Here is a 21,305-nt window from a genome sequence, read left to right as displayed (position 1 = left end):
CCGGCGTCGCCAACAGCACTACTTTTATCCTCTCCCGCGGAGTGTCGTCGTTGTGGTTCAATGCCGAGCCAAAGTTTACACATTTTCCTGGGCTGTCAATTTTCCTTAATGGCTCGGCGAATTATTATTTTTAATCTTCTTTCGCCACCGGCTTCGGAAACAATGGCTGTTTCTGGAAGAGCCGCTAGTACGCTCGCTATATGGCTTTTCTTATCTGCGCAGACCCGGAGGCAGAGTCGGCACAACAATTTAAATAGGCGCCGAATAGCAAAAGAAGCGTGGCCGCGCACACTACACACAACCCTCGCACAACTCCTCGTGGTGTGTATCATCTCCTAGAGGGAGGGGGGGGGGGATAAACGAGCTACCTCAGGTGCTGTTTGGCCGCGTAAACACAGCGAGGAACAAGTTTTAAGTCCTCTCCCAAGTCCTGATAGGATGCTGCGGCACAGTTTGTAGATCAGCCTCACGCTTCTCTCAATTATCGAACGCATTAAGACTTGTAAGTGTGCGCAGCAAGTACAAACACTTCCAAGTGAGACAATCCGCACACATGACGCGAGCTGCTTGTTTTTCCCGCGTGTTGTACTGTAATCTTATTCCTAGCTTGTAACACCTTCCGTTGCGACTAAACAGTAATCAAGCTCCTGCGTCCGCAGGCGGCAAGTGTACACACATTTCTACCTCAGTCGAAGCGCAGATTAAAGTACAAACTGTGTCTTCTTTTGAACTCACAAAATGGAACTCACAAAAAAGTCTATCCCCCCCCCTCCGAGTTTAAATGCCATTTTTTTGTGATAATTTAAAAACATATCCCACCTTTATTTTGAACACGAATCCATGTATATATGTTCAGCAATATAAATATAAATATAAATATAAATATAAATATTACTGTATGTATATAGGTGAAAAGTTTGTGAGCTAAAGCCTTCGTAAGCCGAAGTATCACCGTATATATATATATATATATATATATATATATACAGTGTGTGTGTGTGTGTATTGTATATATGTGTATTGTATATATGTGTGTTGTATATATATATATATATATATATATATATATATATATATATATATATATATATATATATATATATATATATATATATATATATATATATATATATATATATATATATATATGTGTGTGTGTGTGTGTGTGTGTGTGTATGTATGTATATATTGTTTTTTTTTTTTGAATCGTAAAAAATTTGAACAACAGCTACATATACCGTTAAGTAGCACTAACTTGTCAAATATTCCAAACTTAGCTCGGCAGAGCCTTTTGCTGAATTTTGATGACAAGCATATCACATCAAACTCTTAAAGTTGAGGTTGGAAATTCAGCCCTTAGGGCCAGCTTTACTTAGCATTCAAGTCTTTTTGTGGCCATGTCTATCAAGACACCCCCCCCCCCCCCCCCCCCCCCCCGACAAAAAAAAAATCAACAACCCGTGCTTGAAAGGTCTCCCAAAAATAAAGAAATAAAACCTCAAGAAGCCATGCCTGAAAAGTCTCGAGAAATGTGTGAAGTTCGAGCTTTTTCAAATTTTTAAATCACAATTCCCAGACGTCCTTTAAAAGTGAACTCATGCATCTTGTCCGATTCCTGTCAAATATGAATCGTTCAAGCCAAATTGTGGTAATTTGTAGATTCTGTCATGTGGATTGAGAATGTGCAGAAGAGATCGATGACTCGCCTGACATTGCAAAAGAATAATCACTCAACTCCACATCGCCTTGATGTGTGATGAAAGTCCCTCCTGGGAACTAAATACACAAGTACACAGTCAATAACAGCTCTCCCAATCATCTTCATATATCTCTGTACGGCACACGTTCAATCCCAGTTGCAAATCCAAAAGATTTCATTTCCGAGCACCTAATACACCATGATCTCTGATCCACTGGTGAAAAGGACACTTTGAGAAAGTGCTTAAGGGACAACCGACACCATTTTTTGTTTCCTAACTGACATCAGAAAAACGTTTTATAGCAACTAAAATACTCAAAACGTGCAGGCTGATATTTTTACTCAAATGCAAAACACCAATAAAAATGAGTTCAAGTGTCCCAAAACTACTTCAAAATGACCCTGGAAATGGCGAGTTTGAGAAGGTCCCGCCCCCTTGTTCGTGACGTCAGGCCAGGACGTCTTGTCGTCTAGAATCAAAACAATGGCTTCAGATTCTGAGAAGATGCTTTCTTGTTACTCATCCAGTTATGAATATGATTCAAATAGTTCTGAAGAGGAAAGCATAAATGTTTGAAATCGATTAAAGAAGTCCTTCAGGATCATTTTGAGGCGTCTGGACTCCAATGTAGCGTCCCAGGAAATGCACAAGATGGTGCCCAAGCTCCGTTGGAAATGGGCTGATTTGTCTGCTGGGAATTTGTGTCAACACACAACGATTCACCATCATGTTATTTATATGTTTTCCTTCTAATTTTGCCATCAACCCGAAGTTTTCAGACCAAACAAAGTACCCACAATGCATTGTGTATCGCTTTCTCGGTCAGGGGCGTTCCATACGTGACGTCATGTCAGGTATTGTCATCAACTCGAAAACAAGACTTCCTGAATATTCAGCGACAGTCTTAAAACATAAAATATAGCTATATGTGATGGAATCTTTGTAAAATGCGCTCAGGCGAAGTCGTTTGAAGTGATTTTACTAATTATGGACACAACTTGTCCGGGGGCGTCGGTTGAGGCTTTAAGGATTGAATGACTTACTGTGTGTTTGTGTTGTCATGTTATTGGTTTTGTTTTTGTTGTTGTTTTGACTTTAAAATGGCGCCGCGAGAGTGGCTGCCTTTCCAGAAGTTCATGTATTTCTTCTTCTTCTTCTTCCTTTCCTTTCCTCTTCTTTTCGTAACTTTGCTACTGTGAAATGTACATTACTCCACTACGAGATGAATAATGTCTAATCCAATCCAATCCTCTCGCAAACAAGTTGTTTATACATAAAAAAATGGCTCCCCTTCACAGTCCAAATGTTTACTCAGTACGTAATACCAAAGTCCCCATTGAGGTTACCGCAAAAATGGCGACCTACGACAAAGAAACCTCAAGGGTATTTCGCCTCTTGTGAAATGCTGAATACGATTCGCAGAATATAACCGACCGCTGCCGGTGATCTTTGGTTTTTCAATCTGCATATCAAACGAAACCTAACCTTCAAGATGTGACATCTTGAAACATGCATAATGCTCATTATGTATGACTTCTTACAGAGAGAGGCTCGACATGCTATACTTTGTTTAACTTGGATCTTGTATCTATGTTTGCGGGGGCCCTGGCAGCTCGTGTGTTTGAATTCGTTTTCAGGCTTGTCACTGCTCTCGCTTTACCAACACACACTGGAAATAAATTAACAGATAATGAAGAGCCTCCCCTGCTGACTCATAAAACTCCCTCCATTCTTTCCTACTGTATATCCGCGAGCCCTTAAACGGGAACGAGCGGCGCACTTTTGATTTGCGTTGTTGAGAAACGAGAGGGCGCGTAACGAGCTTAGGAGGAGAGCGGCGAATGTTCAGTCAATTTGGAACATTTGATCGGAATGTATTGGGAGCCTCCTGTGAGGTTTGTTGGGGCAGGTTGGAGCTTTCCTTTCATTTTTCTTTTGGAATCATTTGGGGTTGACCAATAAACGGCTAACACGCTTGTTTGTTTTCATCTCGCGGATATTTTGATTGCATTTTGTTTGTGAAAGAGAGTCAGCAAAAAAAAAGAAATAGGAAAAGAAAAACTGTCGCCGCTACGAATCGCAAATGATGGTTCAACAACAGAAGTCCAAGACGGCTTCCGAGTAGGTAGCCGTTAGCAAGTGCTCTCATGAGCCTCGTTTTTTTTGTTGTTTTTGTGTTTTTTTTTAACTTTGAGTTGTTGTGCATCATTTGGAACGGATACAAATTGTTTTTCTGCATTTTTGGCCACAACATTCTTGAAGGAGGAGACTCTGCCGAGCGGTTGCGCCTTTTTGGCAACACGAATGCGCCAGCACTGTTTTTGATTTGGGAGGAATGTCAGTGTCATTTAACTGTCATCGCTGGACAGCTCTGGGGCCATTGTGCTTCTTTGCGTCATTAATGGACAGAATTTTCACAGCTCCGCTTTGTTCAGCGGAAAAGTTGGTGCTGTTCGATGCTGTTGCTGGATGGATGAATGGCTTGAGGAGCATCAGCGCAGAGCGCCTATGCGTATGTGGAACTGCCGCGGCTTAGAATTGAAGCAGATTTACATGGGACTGGAAAATCTCTTTCGTCAATCGATGCTACTGCTTCGTGTTTGCTTTCAAAATTTAGCTTGGAGCAGACACATTTCACCATGACGTCCCTGATCCACAGGTGAGAAGGACACTTTGATCCTCTCCTCTTTCATTTAGAACTGCTTCATACAACAAAGACGGTGCAGAAAGTGCTTAAGATTGAATGGCTTTCTGTGTCTTTGTGTTGTCATATTTGTTATCTATTTGTTTTTGTTGTTTTGACTTCAAGATGGCGCGGCAAGAGTGTCTGCCTTTACACCAGCTCCTGTATTTTTTTCTACTTCTTCCTTCTTACTTTTTTTCTCTTACTATCATAATTTTGCTGCTGCGAAATGTGGCATGCAGAGCCGGCGTCTTCCATACTTCGTGACCCCAAGCGATACTTATCGGTGAAATATGCTTGAAAACAATATCTTATAATATATGCACATTTATATGGCCATAAGTGGCTCGTTCTCTAACGGCAAGCATAAGCAATTTGGCCTTTATATCCTCACGTACTATCATATTGTTCTGCTGGCCCAGTGATATTGTGTTACATGTACAGTCTGACGACAGGCATCCTGCTGTGTTCGCCTTCTGGCCGTCTGTCTCTCCCTTTTTTTTCTTTTTATTTTTTTTATCATCATAGCACAGACTGACACCCTGGAATTTCGCCATGTAGGACGTAGGACGCCACCGGAGGGAGTTTTGGTCGAAATAGTGTCCATGGTAGTTGGAACATCACGCAATGGGGCTCTGAGGGTGCACCAGAACTGTCTGGTCTTGTGAAATGAGTGCGGTTGATATGCAACCCCCTTCAAGTGGGTGAAACGGTGTGATTTGTAGGCTAGTTCGACACTCAAAGCGAGTGAAACATGGATGAATTTGTCAGATGTAAAGTAAAATGGCACGATCCACTTTGTGAATTTTGGATATTTGAGATCAATTTTTGTTGTGTGGAAATGGCCGACAGATGTTTTATGGCGATGGTTGCCGAGTGTGTCCGGAGTTGTGCTCCAATTCCTCCCAAAATGTGCCCTACTTCCCACGGCCTGTTCCTAAGAAAGACACTACGTTGTCCATCAAAGCAGTACCCCTCATCCTCTATCCCCCTTGACCCCCATGACAGTGTGGAGAGGCCACTTTCTAGAGATGAAAAATGCAAAAAGGGCTTTTTTTTTATGTCATTCTGGAGCGCACGTCAGCCGTCTTCCATTCACGAATGGCTTTTCCGTAAATCCTTTTCTAATCTTCGGTCTCTTAAGATGTAATTGACGGCAGAGGTAAACTGCCGCCGGCTCGCGCAGCGTCTGCGTGTGGATGTTAAATGCCAAAGTTGGAGGCAGGCGACCGATGAACCAACTGTGCTGTGATGTCTCCCAATGGCTGATGGTGTGCTTTTAATTCAATTGCCGTTTTTAACCCTTGTTTAGTAACGCTATGAAATGGAAATGCTATTAAATAGAAACGCTATTAAATGGAAATTGTGAGCTGGGTTTACAGACTGTTTGAGGATCTTTTCATTGCATGTGGTCTTTGATAATTTTGTCAGGAATGTGATGATCACCGATCCCTTGCTGAGGTGCGGATTGAGATGTAAGATATTTCTCTTGTAACAAGAAGCAATATTTTCCTTTTGAGGCATTTTGTACCTTCCAACATTTTTGTATGAAGGTGTCAGTAAAAATCGGTGTATTGAACTTCTACTGGACCCTCTGCACCCTGCCCACCACCTTTTCCAGTGAGGTGCGACTGGTCCCTGTGCACCAAATCCAGCAGACACTAAAACAGCTTCTTCCCCTTAATCATTAACTAGCTAAACAGTAACCCAAATATAACTGTATTGTGTAAATTTAGCCCAACTCTGCGGAACAGCATCACATTGTAGCTCGAGCTCTGTACTCACTTGAACTACTGTCTGCTTGATACTTTGCACGTTGTCTCACAGTTATTCCTAAAAGGTACCATTTACATTAAGGGATTGGATTAGATGAAACTTTATTAGTGTCCTCCATACTTATTTGTCATGTCTTTTTTTAATGATGATATGAGAGCAACGTGTTCTACCGGACACAAATTCCTTGTTTATTCTACATACTTGGCTAAAAAAAGATTATTCTGATTCTAATTATGATTCTGAACAATTGCTGTAGCACAAGTTAACAAAAAATGTATGGCAAAATGTGTAACTGTTTCTTTAGAGAAGACAATTGCAACAATTATTGCCGTTAGGTTACAGAAGTGAGCAACATGGGGGCCCAAGTTGTTGATCACCAAAGCAACTTGTACTTCCAACACAACTAATAGCGAAAAAAATACTGTCATCAACACAACTCAGACTACGTTCCATAAGTGCATAACAATCAATTCCAAACTCGCATTTGACAAAAAAAAAAAAAAAACAATATGGCACTTCTCATATAAGGCGCACCGGCATACAAGGCGCAGGGTCATCTCTTGAAGAAAATCAAGGCTTTTGGGTGCGAATTATAGATAATATTAATATTAGATAATACGGTTATCAAATTCAGAAAATGGGTTACTAAAAAAAAAAAAAAGAGGCACAGACTAAATTATATTATACCGACGCTCCCTGAATTATGAACATTTGAGCTACGAACAATGGTACAACATTTTTGTAGTAGCATATGTAGTATTCTCTCAGTTGTACATATACCTGTCTTTATAGAGCATATATTTGATTAAATGTTTATTTTTCAGTACAAACAAATACAGGTTACTTATACAAGCCTTAAAGGACAAGTTGTGTCCATAATTTGTAAAATGACTTCAAATGACTTCTACTGAGCGCATTTTACAAATATTCCATTGCATATCGCTATATTTTACGCTTTAAGACTTGCGCTGAATATTCAGGAAGTCTTGTTTTCGAGTTGATGACGATGCTTGACGTGACGTCACGCCAGAAACACCCCTGACCGCGATAGCAACACACAATGCATTTTGGGTACTTTGTTTGGTCTGAAAACATCGTGTTGATCCGTGTTGATGGCGAAATTAGAATGAAAACACATAAATAACGCGATGGTGAATCGTTGTGTGTTGCACCAAGACTACCAATTGTGGTAAGACCATACAGAAGTTCCCAGCAGACAAATCAGCCCATTTCCAATGGAGCTTGGGCGCCATCTTCTGCATTTTCTGGGCGCTACATTGGAGTCCAGACGGCTAGAAATGATACGGAAGGACTTCTTTAATCGATTGCAAACATTTATGCTTTCCTCTTCAGAACTATTTGAATCATATTCATAACTGGATGAGTAACAAGAAAGCATCTTCTCCCATGAGCCCATTGTTTTGATTTTTGAGCAAGGCAAGACGTCCTGGCGTGACGTCATGAACTGGAGGCGGGACTTTGTGAAAATCCCCAGTTCCGATGTCATTTTGTGGCAGTTTTTGTCATTTTGTGGCAGTTTTTGTCATTTTGCGGCACTTCTGAAATTTGAAGCCATTGTTGTGATTCTCTAGCAATGCAAGACGTCTTGGCGTGATGTCACGAACTGGGGGCGGGACTTTCTGAAAATTGCCAATTCGCAGCTCATTTTTTTGATTTTGGACACTTTAAGTCATTTTTATTGGTGTTTTGCATTTGACTAAAAATATCAGCCTGCGTGTTTTGGGTATTTTAGATGCTCTAAAACATTTTTCTGATGTCAGTTAGGAAACAAAAAATGGTGCCGGTTGTCCTTTAAACATACTTATGTAAACCCCAAACATACTTATATAAGCCTTAATCATACATTCCATACAAAATATAGCACTGAAGAAACTTACGAACGAATTCACCTTACGAACGACCGTTCGGAACTTATCTCGTTCGTAAATTGGGGAGCGTCTGTAATTAAAATTATAATACAGTAAAGTCTCGTTATATCGATATCGGATATATCGATAGTCCCGGTTATATCGATAGTATTTCTATGCACGCACGGAGAAAATTACATGCAAACAGGGTCTGATATATCGATAGTCCCGTTTATATCGATATTTTTCGGACTCCCTTGAATATCGATATAACGAGACTTTACTGTATCATTATAAAATATCATATACAGTTATACGTCTGTGTAAGCTCTCAGTCGTACAGGAGTGGTCCATCGATAAGAAGGTTTCTTCAGCCGTCATCTGTACAAATTTGAAGGTTTCGGACGTTTCGCCTCCTATCCAAGAGGCTTCGTCAGCAGATGTCAACCTTCAAATGTGTACAGATGACGGCTGAAGAAACCTTCTCATCCATATACAGTTATGGTCAGACAAATAAAGGCAAATCTAATCTATTCTATATTTATACTAAATCAACTTTCCTGCTCTGTGTCTTGTTTTGTTTCAACTTTACAAGACAATTTTGGCATGTTTTTACCCACACGAGATTATCTCAATTGAATTGCGATCAATCCGGTTTCGGCCTATTAGTGAGCCGCAACCCTCGCGGGGTGTTCGCTTTTGCTTTATTATCCATGACAAGAATCATTTGAGGGAAGCAAGGAGGGAGGAAGCCGCACAGAATGTTGTTGTTGCCGCCGCTGCCAGACACGCCGTTTGTTTGGATAGCCTTCAATGGCGTCGTGTGTTGGACCAAGAGATTAGTCCAGCATTTCCTCAAAGGGTTTTGATATTCGACGACACAACGGTTTGTTGCGGTTAATTAGCCTCTTGGCGATTGTGTGGCGTTAATGTCACTCATAAAACGCTTTCAACGGTCGAACCCCCCCAAAATTAAAATAAACTTACGGGGGTTTCATTTAAAATTGCGTCAGCAGATGTCAATAACACATCAGCTAAGCGAGAAACACAGCACAGCCACGTATAATCACATTCAAAGCTTCCAATCATTTTTTCCCCTAATTTGTTTAGTCATGACGGCTTGATGGTAGTCAATGATGAATAGAATCTCCCTAGGTGACTTTTGACCCCGTTCCCTGAACCTCAATCATAACGGGGTGTTGACACAAGGCAAAATGTGTTTTAATCAAACCCAAATGTAAATTTCTCCACTGCAAGACTAATAAAGGCAAATCCAATCCAATCACCCCCAATTTTAACCCTCAAACTCTAATCCTAACACGAACCTCCACCCTTTACATAAAGGACAACCGACGTCTCCGGACAAGTTGTGTCCATAATTTGTAAAATGGCTTCAAATGACTTCTACTGAGCGTATTTTAAAAAGATTCCACGGCATATAGCTATATTTTACGTTTTAAGACTCGCGCTGAATATTCCGGAAGTCTTGTTTTCGAGTTGGTGACGAGTCCGTACATGACGTCACTGAAGGAATGCCCCTGACCGAAAAAAAGGACACATTGTAGCAGTCCTTCCATCACGTCAATGCTTGTTTGGTCTGAAAACCTCGTGTTGCACCAGAAAGAGCCAGAAGAGGGTGCCCAAGCTCCATATAAGGAATTTATCAGCCTGTGGAAACGGAGGTGGCCACAGGAGTTCGCCATTTTGTGCTTCTTTTCTGGTGATCGTTTCTCCCCAATGTTGCCTCAAAATGGCATGGAATAAATTCTTTAATCGATTGCAAACATGTATGCTTTCCTCTTCAGAACTATTTGAATCATATTCATAACTGGAGGTGGAACAAGATGATTCTCAAGCAATGCAAGACGTCTTGGCATGACATCACAAACTGGGGGCGGGACTTTCTGAAAATGCCCAATTCGCAGCTCAATTTTTTTGCAGATTTTGGACACTTTAAGTCATTTTTATTGGTGTTTTGCATTTGAATAGAGATATGATACTACGTGTTTTGGGTATTTTAGATGCTATAAAACGGTTTTCTGATGTCAGTTAAGAAACAAAAAAGTGACGTCGGTTGTCCTTTAAACATTTTTTGGTGAGCCCTCAGGTGTTTGCCCATAATACAATTGTCAGACAGATAAGTCGTGCCTTCTTTCTCTGGTTGTTTTTCCTTTGGTGTGGTGGTTTCTTGATCATCAAACCATTGGGACTAAAAATGATTTTTTTTTTTTTTTTTTTTTTTTTTTTTTCATTCATTGCCAGACGTGCAAAAATGTGCCCACTCCACTGCCAGGGTTTTTGTCATTGTCACTCAAATTCCGGATGCGCAAAATATTGAGTTTTAGGATTACATAAACATTCAATGCAGCATAAGAAACATTAGACTCTCTTCTTTCATCAGAAAAAAGGTTAATTCTTAAATGATATGGGTCGGGCGTTATATGAGGTTGAAATGAGGGTGGCTGTACAAAATACAATGTAATATTAGTTCATATAGCGCTTTAACAACAGCTGAAGCTAGAACAAAGTGCTAACATAGAAAAATGAAATGTTGCCCCTTGTGGAAGGGAAAAAACATTGCCAGAGGCCATGGCCAACACTTTATCAGCACCCAAATAAGAAAAAAACAAAACTCAAACAAATTCAGGTATGGCGTTTTAATTCCACAATACATTCGTGATTGGCAGTGAATGAGTTAATCATGCTCCCCATGCACCCCTGTCAATTCATAACTGTTATAATGAATATGATTAAAAGGTTTTTTTTAGATTGGGGGAAATGCTAACTCTAACTTTAAGTTAGCATGCGTTTTAGCGTGTTTTTTGTGGTAGTTCGGAATGCAAATATGAAACTTCAAAAGTTGCCTCACATCGCATTTTTTGAAGAGTGGCGGACATGGTAACCCTAACTTTAAGCTAACTTGTTTTTTTATGCTAGTTTGGAATGCAAATACATGACACTTCAACCTTGCCTTACATCACTTTTTTTAAGAGTGGGGGAAATGCTAACTCTAACTTTAAGTTAGCATGAGTTTTAGCATGTTTTTAGGGTATTTCAGAATGCAAATATGACACTTCAAAAGTTGCCTCACATCACCCCAGCGGATCATTTGTACTCTTGGGTCATCTTTTAATACAAGCAGAGTATGACGTTTACATCCTTTTATATATTTATTTATTTTTAAACCTCTCTCATCACCATAATGGATGTTTAACTTTGCAATAATATGACACACTCCAGCAGGCAACACACTGATAAATACTTTACTCTGTACTCATGCAGGAGAAAAATGTAATTGATTTCTCATGCTGCAGTTCAACTTTTTGTCTCATAATTGCCTCCTCCCCTTCGCCCTCTTTATTTTAATTTAATGTCTTAATTTTTTTTGCAGCGACATATCGGGAATTCATGACATCTGTGAAACCAACTAGATGAAAGCAATCAAATCTAAATGAGATATCATACAAGTGAGGCATAAGAAGCAGGTTCAGTTGACAGCTGTCGAGATGTCAAAATTCATACGCACACACGCACATGCGAGTGAATAGACAACCATGCAACACCTGGTCACAGCTGTTTCAACCAGCATTCCCACCAGTAGGTATGTGTGTGTGTGAAGGGAAGGGGGGGGGGAGGGTTGTCATGCACACATTTATTAGCCTATACGCTCTTACCGTCTCAAGGCTTTCCGCCTCATTTTGGCCGCATGTGGATCCCTCCAGAGTGGCATGCATCCCTTCTCATTGTGAGTGAAGACTCAACCGGCATGCACGCGGAGTCAAAGTGAGGATTGAACGGGAAGCGGAGGGAGGGAGTGTACGCTGAGAAGGATGGGGTTGGGGGGGGGGGGGCTAAAGATAAAGAGAAGAAGTCGAAGAAGAAATGCTTGGAGGTGGTTGGTGACTCTACCAGGAGGAGAGAGGAGGAGCGAAAAGTGTCTAACCTCATGTCACGCTGCGTCTTTCCATCACAATCCTGGCGGGAAGAGAGGAAGAAAAAGATGGGGCGGGGCGAGCGATTAGATTTATTTGTAAGGCAGATTTATAGGCAGGAGCTCGTCTCATGTGGCGTTTAACGAGCTCTCCTGTCCCGTCAAACAAACACATCCTTTCTGGCTCCCCGTACCGTGTCACCGGTGAAGATGACGACAACGGCGGAGTGGGAAATGACAGATGAAGCAGCATTGCAAAAGAAAAAAAAATGCTGCGCCCGGCAGAATTGGGAGAAAGGGACCCGAAGGTGGGAGGCAGACTCACGTAGAACACTTTGATAATCCATTATAGAACTGTAGGGAGCCCTCGTTTATCACCAGGGTTGCATTCCAGACGTGGCTGTAAATCTGCAATATGGAGAGCATAGCTTTTTTTTTTAATTTCTTGGTCATTTATTGAGTTTAATCCGCCATTGTAAAATCGATTGCTGTAATTTTACTAGTGAGTATTTGGACTCTTGGTGTCACGATTTGCGAGGTGGTGATGGTGGTGCACCCCAAAAAAAAGCAGGCAGGAGGGAGCAGGGTGTATTCGACAAATTGTATTAAAATAAAGTCAGCATCACAGTCATCAGAACAGCAAAGTCCAAAGTATCAAACAAAACCATGAGTAGAAATATGACAAGAACAAACAAACCTGACAGGGTGAAAAAAATAATGACTCGACATTGAATGGTTGGGTCAGGAATCCTTTTAACTGCCACTGATTAAAACGACCAACAGCTGTGCAGCTGCAGGCGGCGCCCTACAGTGCCGCCTGTTGGATGCCAACCAAAACTTGACAATTGGGGTTTTCAGTGAAATGGAAATACAGTAAAGTCTCGTTATATCGATATCGGATATATCGATAGTCCCGGTTATATCGATACTATTTCTAGGCACGCACGGAGAAAATTACATGCGAACAGGGTCGGATATATCGATAGTCCCGGTTATATCGATATTTTTTCGGACTCCCTTGAATATCGATATAACGAGACTTTACTGTAATTAAAAAACTATATTCTCAAGCTATATTTATCACATTTTTAATTTTCTCCCAAATGAAGTTTTATCATTTGCAACATGTTGGGGCAAATCTAGATGAAAGACGAGAGGATCAAAGCGTCCTTTTCACCAGTGGATCAGGGATGGTCATGGTGGAATGTGTGTGTCTGCTACAAGCTAAGTTTTGAAGACAAACAGAAAGCTGGAGCATCCGTTGACAAAAAGAGATTGTCTCACATCTCCTGTGCCACGTAAATCCACTTTCGTCTTGCAGTGGAGAAATTGACATTTCACAGCAGCAAAGTGATAAAAGTAAGAGGAAAGGAAAAGAAGAAGTAGAAAAACAAAATACAGGAGCTGCTGTAAAGGCAGCCACTATCATGGCGCCATCTTGAAGTCAAAAAAAAAAATCTAAATAACAAATAATTTGAAAACACAGACAGTCATTCAATCTTAAGCACGTTCTGCACCCTCTTTGTTGTGTGAAGCAATTCTAGATGAAAGAGGAGAGGATCAAAGCGTCCTTTTCACCAATGGACGTCATGGAGAAATGTGCACGTATGCTACAAGTTTTGAAAGCAAACACGAAGCTGTAGCATCCATTGACAAAAACAGATTGTCTCACATCTCCTGTCCCACATAAATCTGCTTCAATTCCAAGCCGCGATAGTACCACATCCGCATCACCCCTGATCCACTGGTGAAAAGAACGCTTTGATCCTCCCCTCTTTCCCCTCTAGATTTACCCCAACATGTTGCAAATAAAAAAAGACTATTTGGAAGACAACGTTAAATTAAAATGTGATAAATATAGTTTGAGAATATATTTTTTTCATCTAGAACTGCTTCATACAATTAAGAGGGTGCAGAAAGTGCTCAAGATTGAATGATTCTATGTCTTTTGTGCTATGTCACATTATTTGTTATTTAGTTGTTTGTTGTTTTGACTTCACGATGGCACCGCGAGAGTGGCTTCCATGTTGCAACTCTGTATTTTGGTTTTCTACTTCTTCCTTTCCTTTACACTTCATTTCATAACTTTGCTGCTGTGAAATGTAAATGTCTTCACTGTGAAACTAATGAAGGCTAATCCAATCAAATAATGTTTTTCACCTATTCTTACTTTTCCTACCAGGCCTAGGTGATAATTTGGTGACAGAAAATTGACTACTAATCTTTTGATCAGCTAAAAGCAGTTCTAAGTTGTGGTGTGGGTGTTGTCATCCAAATTTGGTGTCTCTAATTGAGACGGGAAGGGCGTGGGGATCATGTTCATTCGCAACAATAATGGCACACTTCCTATTTTCACCTCACAAATTTTATGTCCATTAAATCTGGCTGCATGTGAGCATTTGTAATTTTAAATTAGTTACTTAAATTGCTATTTGTCCCTTCCAAATAGACATAGCAAAAAGAACCACTAATTCCTCTTTGGCAAGACAAAATATATTGAGTTCTTTGGTTTTGTGTGAATGGCCGTAAACCCATTCTCCTTTATTGTCTACTCGGTTTAGTTTTTAACGCAACACCATAACCTGTCACTGTGTCAAAGCCGACACAATGGAGCCAAGGTTCAAAATAAATGTCCAGCTTTTACTCAGCCATCTGCCATCAAACCTTCTTGGGTTTTACGATCATCATCATAAGAAGGTGAGAAGGATCTCTTCGTTTTTATGTGTGTCACATCTAGCACTTATCCTGGGAATTTATAGTATAATTTCGAGGTGATAAAATACTGTAGCGCCGTGATGCGCTTGCAAGTGTGTGAGAAGAGTGAGTGAGGTGCGACGAGGTGCCGCATGGACGTCACAAAACACAACAGGATGAGTCATACGCAGACTGAATGAGGCTATGCTCGATAATCCATTCTTTCCATCCCATTATCCTCCCCTGTGTGTGTGTGTGTGTGTGTGTGTGTGTGTGTGTGTGTGTGTGTGTGTGTGTGTGTGTGTGTGTGTGTGTGTGTGTGTGTGTGTGTGTGTGTGTGTGTGTGTGTGTGTGTGTGTGGTTGGTTCAAGGAGGATCAGCATTCCAGGAAGGCATAAATGACACCTCATGATATGCAGCTAGCTCATTATGGATAGGGACAAGTTAATTCAAAAAAATAAACAAACTACCACAACTTTAAAGGACAACCAACACCATTTTTTTGTTTCCTAACTCACATCAGAAAAACTTTTATAGCATCTAAAATACCCAAAACACGCAGGCTGATATTTTTAGTCAAATGCAAAACACCAATAAAAATTAGTTAGTGTCCCAAAACCACTTCAAAATGACCCCGGAAATTGCGAGCTTCAGAAGAACCCGCCCCCTTCTTCGTTACGCCAGGACGTCTTTGCCTTGCTCTCGAATCAAAATAATGGCTTCAGATTCAGGGAAGATGCTTTCTTGTTACTCATCCAGTTATGAATATGATTCAAAGAGTTCTGAAGAGGAAAGCATACATGTTTGCAATCGATTAAAGAAGTACTTGCTTATCAATTCGAGCCGTCAGGACTCCAATGTAGCGTCCCAGAAAATGCACAAGATGGCGCCCAAGCTCCATTGGAAATGGGCTGATTTGTCTGCTGGGAATTTGTGTCAACTAGTATCAAATAGTAGTCTTGGTACAATACACGATTCACCATTGCGTTATTTATGTGTTTTCCTTCTAATTTCGCCATCAACACGAAGTTTTCAGACCAAACAAAGCACCCAAAATGCATTGTGTATCACTTTCTCGGTCAGGGGCGTTCAATACGTGACGTCATGTCAGGCATCGTCAACAACTCAAAAACAAGACTTCCTGAATATTCAGCGCAAGTCTTAAAATGTAAAATATAGCTATATGCCGTGGAATCTTTGTAAAATACACTCAGTAGAAGTCATTTGAAGTCATTTTACAATTTATGGACACAACTTGGCCAGAGGCGTCGGTTGTCTTTTAAGCAAAAAAAACCTTCACGCAAAAAAAAAAAAAAATTGAATGAATGAATTTAAATCTGCATGCTTTGCTTTCTCTTCTGTTGTTACCTGTGTTTACCCACAGATATGCTCTGAAAGACGAAGTTGACAAACAAAGCGCCATTTTATAAGGTGTCACTCTCTCGAAAGTGAAAATTCTCAAGAATGTGCTGTTTATTTATGGCTTTATTCATTCGTGTCGCAAAAAAAAAGTAATAGTTTTCCATTTTTGGATCATTTCCCACATGCTCTTCCTCTCTTAGTTAGTCATTTGGCTAAGCTAGCATTAGCTTAGCTACAAAGCGATCACTTGCGACCTCAATAGCTGTTTAGCTAGCTATATTGACATTCAACATGATTACTCATTGTTCTCTTCAAATCTATTCTGCCGGTATGTACTTGGTATTAGATACTTGGTATTTACTTTAGAAGTTGGTCAAAAGTGCAGCCAATTGAATGTGAGAGGTCATAACAAAGAAAGATGATATATGTCCACACAGGAAGTTGATTTATTTGTCGCCCCTAAATACAACTTCAAGCTGGAGGCGAATTTGCGGCAAAGGTCGAATATATTTTTGAATATTGCATGTTACTTGTCCCTCTTTGTTCATCTCTGGATTGGTGGAAAGCTGGGAGGCTAGCGAAAAGAAAACCGCTAATGCATTTAAATTGGAATTAAAATTTGACCTTTACCGTGGCCCTTTCACAAACAACCTGGCGTGTGACTGTCAATTGGAGGTTCAAATATTCAGTGAAGGTTCAAGAAAAATACAAATTAATTTTTTTTCTGTAAAAACTGAGAAATTTTCTACACTCATTTTACCACACAGACATTATGTCAATTTATTGCTAGTGTTTTTCCGCATCTTTTTTTTTGTTTTGTTTATACTTTAACTCACAGGTGTCAAAGTCAAGACCCGCGGGCCACATCCGGCCCGCCACATCATTTTTTTCGGCCCGCGAATGCAAATCTAACTTGTGAAATTCGATGATGATTGCTAAAATCTGAGCCAAAATTTCATATTTTTGGATGTCAACCACAATAAAAGTCATTATTCTTGACTTCAGATTTGAAAATGAGTTATTCATTAATTTGCTGTGTGCTCTATATGTAATATTTGAAGGGATTTAAACATTCTAATGGCTTCCCCAAATTCATAACGGCCCTCGAGAGGAAACCATAACTACAATGTGGCCCGCGGCAAAAAAATGACTTTGACACCCCTGTAAGTCATTCACTGCCAGACATGGAAAAATGTGTCTACTCTACACCCACAGAATACCACATAAAAAGTCAATGCAGCATAAGAAACCTTAGACTCTCTTCTTTCATCAGAAGAAAATTTATTAATTCCTAAATTGTAAGAGTCTGGAGTAATATGAGGTGCAAGTGGGGGCAGCTGTACAAAAGGCACATGCTTCCCCCTCATGGAAGGGGAAAACATTGCCAAAGGACTGACCAGCGCTTTATCGGCACCCCCCGCAAGAAAAGCTAAAACCCGAACAAATTCAGGAATGGCGTTCCACGTCACCTTTTAAATTCGGAAATGGCAGTGAATGAGTTAAAAAAATTTCCAGGGACAGTGATTACTACAGTGGACAGTTTATCTTGTCGTCGCGGTACGGGCTTCATGAAAGGCTTAAATGCTTCTATTCAAATATTTTGAAGGAATAAGACTGAAGGCAGGGATGTCCAAAGTCGGTCCTCAAGGGCCGCTGTCCTGCCTGGTTTCCAGCTCTCCCAGTAGCAACACACCTGATTCAAATCATCAGGACTGTTTTGATGCTGCATCAGGGCTGGTAGATGAGCTGATCATCTGAATCAGATGGGTTGCAGCCGGGTCAGATGGAAAACAGCCAGGACAGTGGCCCTGCAGGCCTGGAGCTCGACATGTCTGACTTAAAGAACAACCAACACCTTTTTTTTTGTTTCCTAACTGACATCAGAAAAACGTTTTACAGTATCTAAAATACCCAAAACACGCAGGCTGATATTTTTAGTCAAATGCAAATCACCAATAAAAATGAGTTAAAGTGTCCCAAAACTACTTCAAAATGACCTCGGAGATGCCGATTTTCAGAAGGTCCCGCCCACTTGTTGTGACGTCACACCAGGACGTCTTGCTTTGCTCTGGAATCAAGACAATGGCTTCAGATTCGTAGAAGATGCTTTCTTGTTACTCATCCAGTTATAAATATGATTCAAATAGTTCTGAAGAGGAAAGCATACATGTTTGCAATCGATTAAAGAAGTCCTCCCGTATAAATTCGAGCCGCCAGGACTCCAATTTAGCGTCCCAGAAAATGCACGAGATGGCGCCCAAGCTCCGTTGGAAATGGGCTGATTTGTCTGCTGGGAATTTGTGTCAACTAGTATCAAATACTAGTCTTGATGCAACACACAACGATTCACCATCGCGTTATTTATGTGTTTTCCTTCTAATTTCGCCATCAACACCATGTTTTCAGACCAAACAAAGTACCCAAAATGCATTGTGTGTCTCTTTCTCGGTCAGGGGGCGTTCCTGACGTGACGTCACGTCAGGCATCGTCATCAACTCAAAAACAAGACTTCCTGAATATTCAGTGTGAGTCTTAAAACGTTAAATATAGCTATATGCAGTGGAATATTTGTAAAATACGCTCAGTAGAAGTCACTTCAAGTGATTTTACAAATTATGGACGCAAGTTGTCCGGAGGCGTCGGTTGTCCTTTAAGGTAATGACAATAACAACAAAAAGGGATTTATCGCAGAATCTGTCAGATCTGTTTTTGGATGAGTATGCGGACATAGACCAGACTACTCACCATGATGTTCACTGCCCTCGGCAGTGAGATAGACCTGTAGGACATTCTTGGAAAACCCTCTGGCCACTTGAAGGTGGGACATTGGTTACTCTTTCCATTGGAGCCCCACTTTGGCTCATAGTGGTTATACATGACTTCCTTCTCTTTGTCCTTGCTTTCCCGCTCTTTTTCCCACAGATGTCCCCTGCCTTGATCCGTTTCTTTTATTTTCTCGGTTGTTATGGCTCCATTTCTCTCCCAAGGACTTCTGTCTTCTCTGTCTTTGCCTCTCTCATTTCTCTCTTTTATCTGAGTACCATTAGCCATGAGTTCGTCAAGTCGCCTCACTCTGTCAATGTCCGTCTCCAGATAAAGCCTCCCAGTGGAGTCCCGCGATTGGATCTTTGTACAAAGCTCCATGCCATGCTCTCGGTATGAGGGACATTCCCCTCCTAGTTTCCTCAACATGTCTGCTGGTTCTAAGACTTTACAGCTGGGTATTGTCTTGCTCCATTGATGGATGGAGCTTGCGATGTCCTTTGAGTCATTTTCATTGATGGTCTGGAGGTTGGAGCTGGTGGGGCTGCACCAGGAGTTGGTAGGCGCCGGTAGGGTTGTTGAGGTTGGATGAAATGACGGCAATGGGGATTGCGATTGGCTCGCCAGGGGAGGAGAAGAGTAGCGGTGCCGCAAGGAGTGTTTCTGTGAGGTGCCGCTGTTCGATTTCAGTACCCTGCCAGTCACTTCGTTGAGGAACTGTGAGAATTTGCGCTTGTCCTCTTTCTTCTTATCTTCTTGAGGAGTGGAGACTGCCAAGAGTTCCGCGTTTGGACAAGATGAGTTCACGCTTTGGGTTCCTGCGTTTTTATTCTGCCCCAAGTCGGTTTTCTCCAAACTACCTTTAATTTCAATTTTCGAGGCGGGCCGTGTAAATATTAGATTTTGGTAAATGATTTCAGGCTCCACCACTGAGCTAGTGGACGCCTGCTCGGTGTTGCCGAGTATTCCACCTGATTTCTCTGATTTTTGCGTGCTATTTTGCGTTGAAGGTGTCCGGAGGAGGCAAGTAGCCCCTGAACTCCAGCTGTTTGTGTCCCAGCTTCCGTCCTCGTCACTGGAGCTCCCAATGCCGCTATGGAGACTGGGGCTGGTACTCCGCTCGCTTGGACCTGGGCTGGAGTTGTCTAGACTGCTCAATGAATGCCTCCTCAACCGTGAGAACGATCCCTTTAGTCTTGGTAAAGAGAAGTTAAAGTTTGTAAGAGATCCTTGCAGGCTTGGTAATGATCCTTGGAGGGAAGTGATAGAACTTTGGATTCTGGAAGAGTGCCTTTGTTGGCTCGGTTTGGTGGTGGTGTAGAGACTTGAGAGAGGACTTTTGATTAGCGGTGATGATTGACGCCGCAGCGGCGGGTCTTCTTCGTGGTCACTGTACAGGCCAGAGAACACGGGGCATGATGCGGTGGAAGAACAGGAGCCTCGATTCTGTCGAGTCAACGGCGTACTGGATCTCGGATGTTGTTCCATCATAGTCATGTTTGTCTTTTTTGCCCTTTTTCTCGCCGGCTTGGGTGATACTTTTTTTATAGACTCCAGTCGGACACCATCGTCTGATATGGACACACACAAGTCAACCATATCAGCCTTGGTAGCGCAGCATTCCAAAGTCTTTCTGTTCTCTCTCAACCGCCTGCCCTAATTGTTCAGCGCCAGGCTCTCGCAGTGTGACACACCTTCACTTGTCCGGCGAATCAGCCAATGAGGTTCCTAAGAGGCTTGAGTCCGATGGTCCATTTCACATCAACAAACCTACTTTCATGCGTTGTCAATTGTTTTTCTCCTTTATGCTACAGACCAACGACCAACCGGGCGACTACATCCGCGGGTGTCATCAGGAATGAAATGTCCGTCGATACAGTAGGCACAGGGAAGCAATTGCAAATTCAGGTCATTGATATTGAGCGGGACAACCATGTGACTTTTTGGGCCAAGTTATCAATCGATGCTTGACACTTTACCGTGGTTGTTTTTGTTGCCTTGTCTGTTGCATGATGAGAATTATTTGATAAGGCGGTTCTTACAATGATTCACCTGTGTCCCTTTTTCAGGCGATAACTTAGTTATTTGGTGCACAGACATTTTGACTGCAGACGCCTGGATATATAACTCTGCATGAATAATTGACTGTGTTCGCATCTTATTCTGTAGATATGGACCTCTTTTTCACTCCATAATGTTCTTGTGGCATCCAAGAGCATGTCAGATATAGCAGACAAGCCACAAGTAGGTGAGTTTTGTTCAATAAGTGGGCGTAGATTCCACAGGGGAAACAAAACAAATTTTAGAATTTATGATTTCGGATCTTTCATGGCTTTTCTCCATTGCTGCAACTGCGCTCCGTTTCTCAAACATTCCAAGGTGATTGAAGGAAATACTTTGTAATAATAGTTTAATCAGATGCGGCAATGCAAGCATTCCCCCAGCTCTTAGAATAATACCCACTGACTTTGCTAATAAGATCTCTGCCGACTCATCAGATCCTGTGAGTACATCCCGATTCCCCAAAG

At 41.4% G+C, this 21,305-nt stretch overlaps 1 protein-coding gene across 2 annotated transcripts in view; it reads right to left on the bottom strand.

Annotated features, from left to right (window-relative positions):
• Nucleotides 1-20,431, bottom strand: part of begain (brain enriched guanylate kinase associated) — a 67,296-nt gene extending 46,865 nt beyond the window's left edge. The window contains exons 1-2 of one of the 2 annotated variants that reach the window (XM_089005142.1): nucleotides 18,760-20,431; nucleotides 11,971-12,002 (exon numbers count right to left, since the gene is read on the bottom strand). In XM_089005142.1, coding sequence (XP_088861268.1) covers nucleotides 11,971-12,002; nucleotides 18,760-20,376 — 1,649 coding nt within the window. In that variant the 5' untranslated portion in view covers nucleotides 20,377-20,431. Of the gene's footprint in view, nucleotides 1-11,701; nucleotides 11,814-11,970; nucleotides 12,003-18,759 lie in introns of those variants that run through there. The other variant, XM_089005143.1, reaches the window with a different exon arrangement.
• Between the last annotated feature and the right edge of the window lie 874 nt (nucleotides 20,432-21,305).

The sequence above is a fragment of the Hippocampus bargibanti genome, linkage group LG09, assembly GCF_051943395.1.
Source record: "Hippocampus bargibanti isolate YZ-2025 linkage group LG09, ASM5194339v1, whole genome shotgun sequence".
Taxonomy (NCBI): Eukaryota; Metazoa; Chordata; class Actinopteri; order Syngnathiformes; family Syngnathidae; genus Hippocampus; species Hippocampus bargibanti.
Note: the sequence above shows the minus strand (reverse complement) of the source record. Positions and strands in the feature narration are given on the sequence as shown.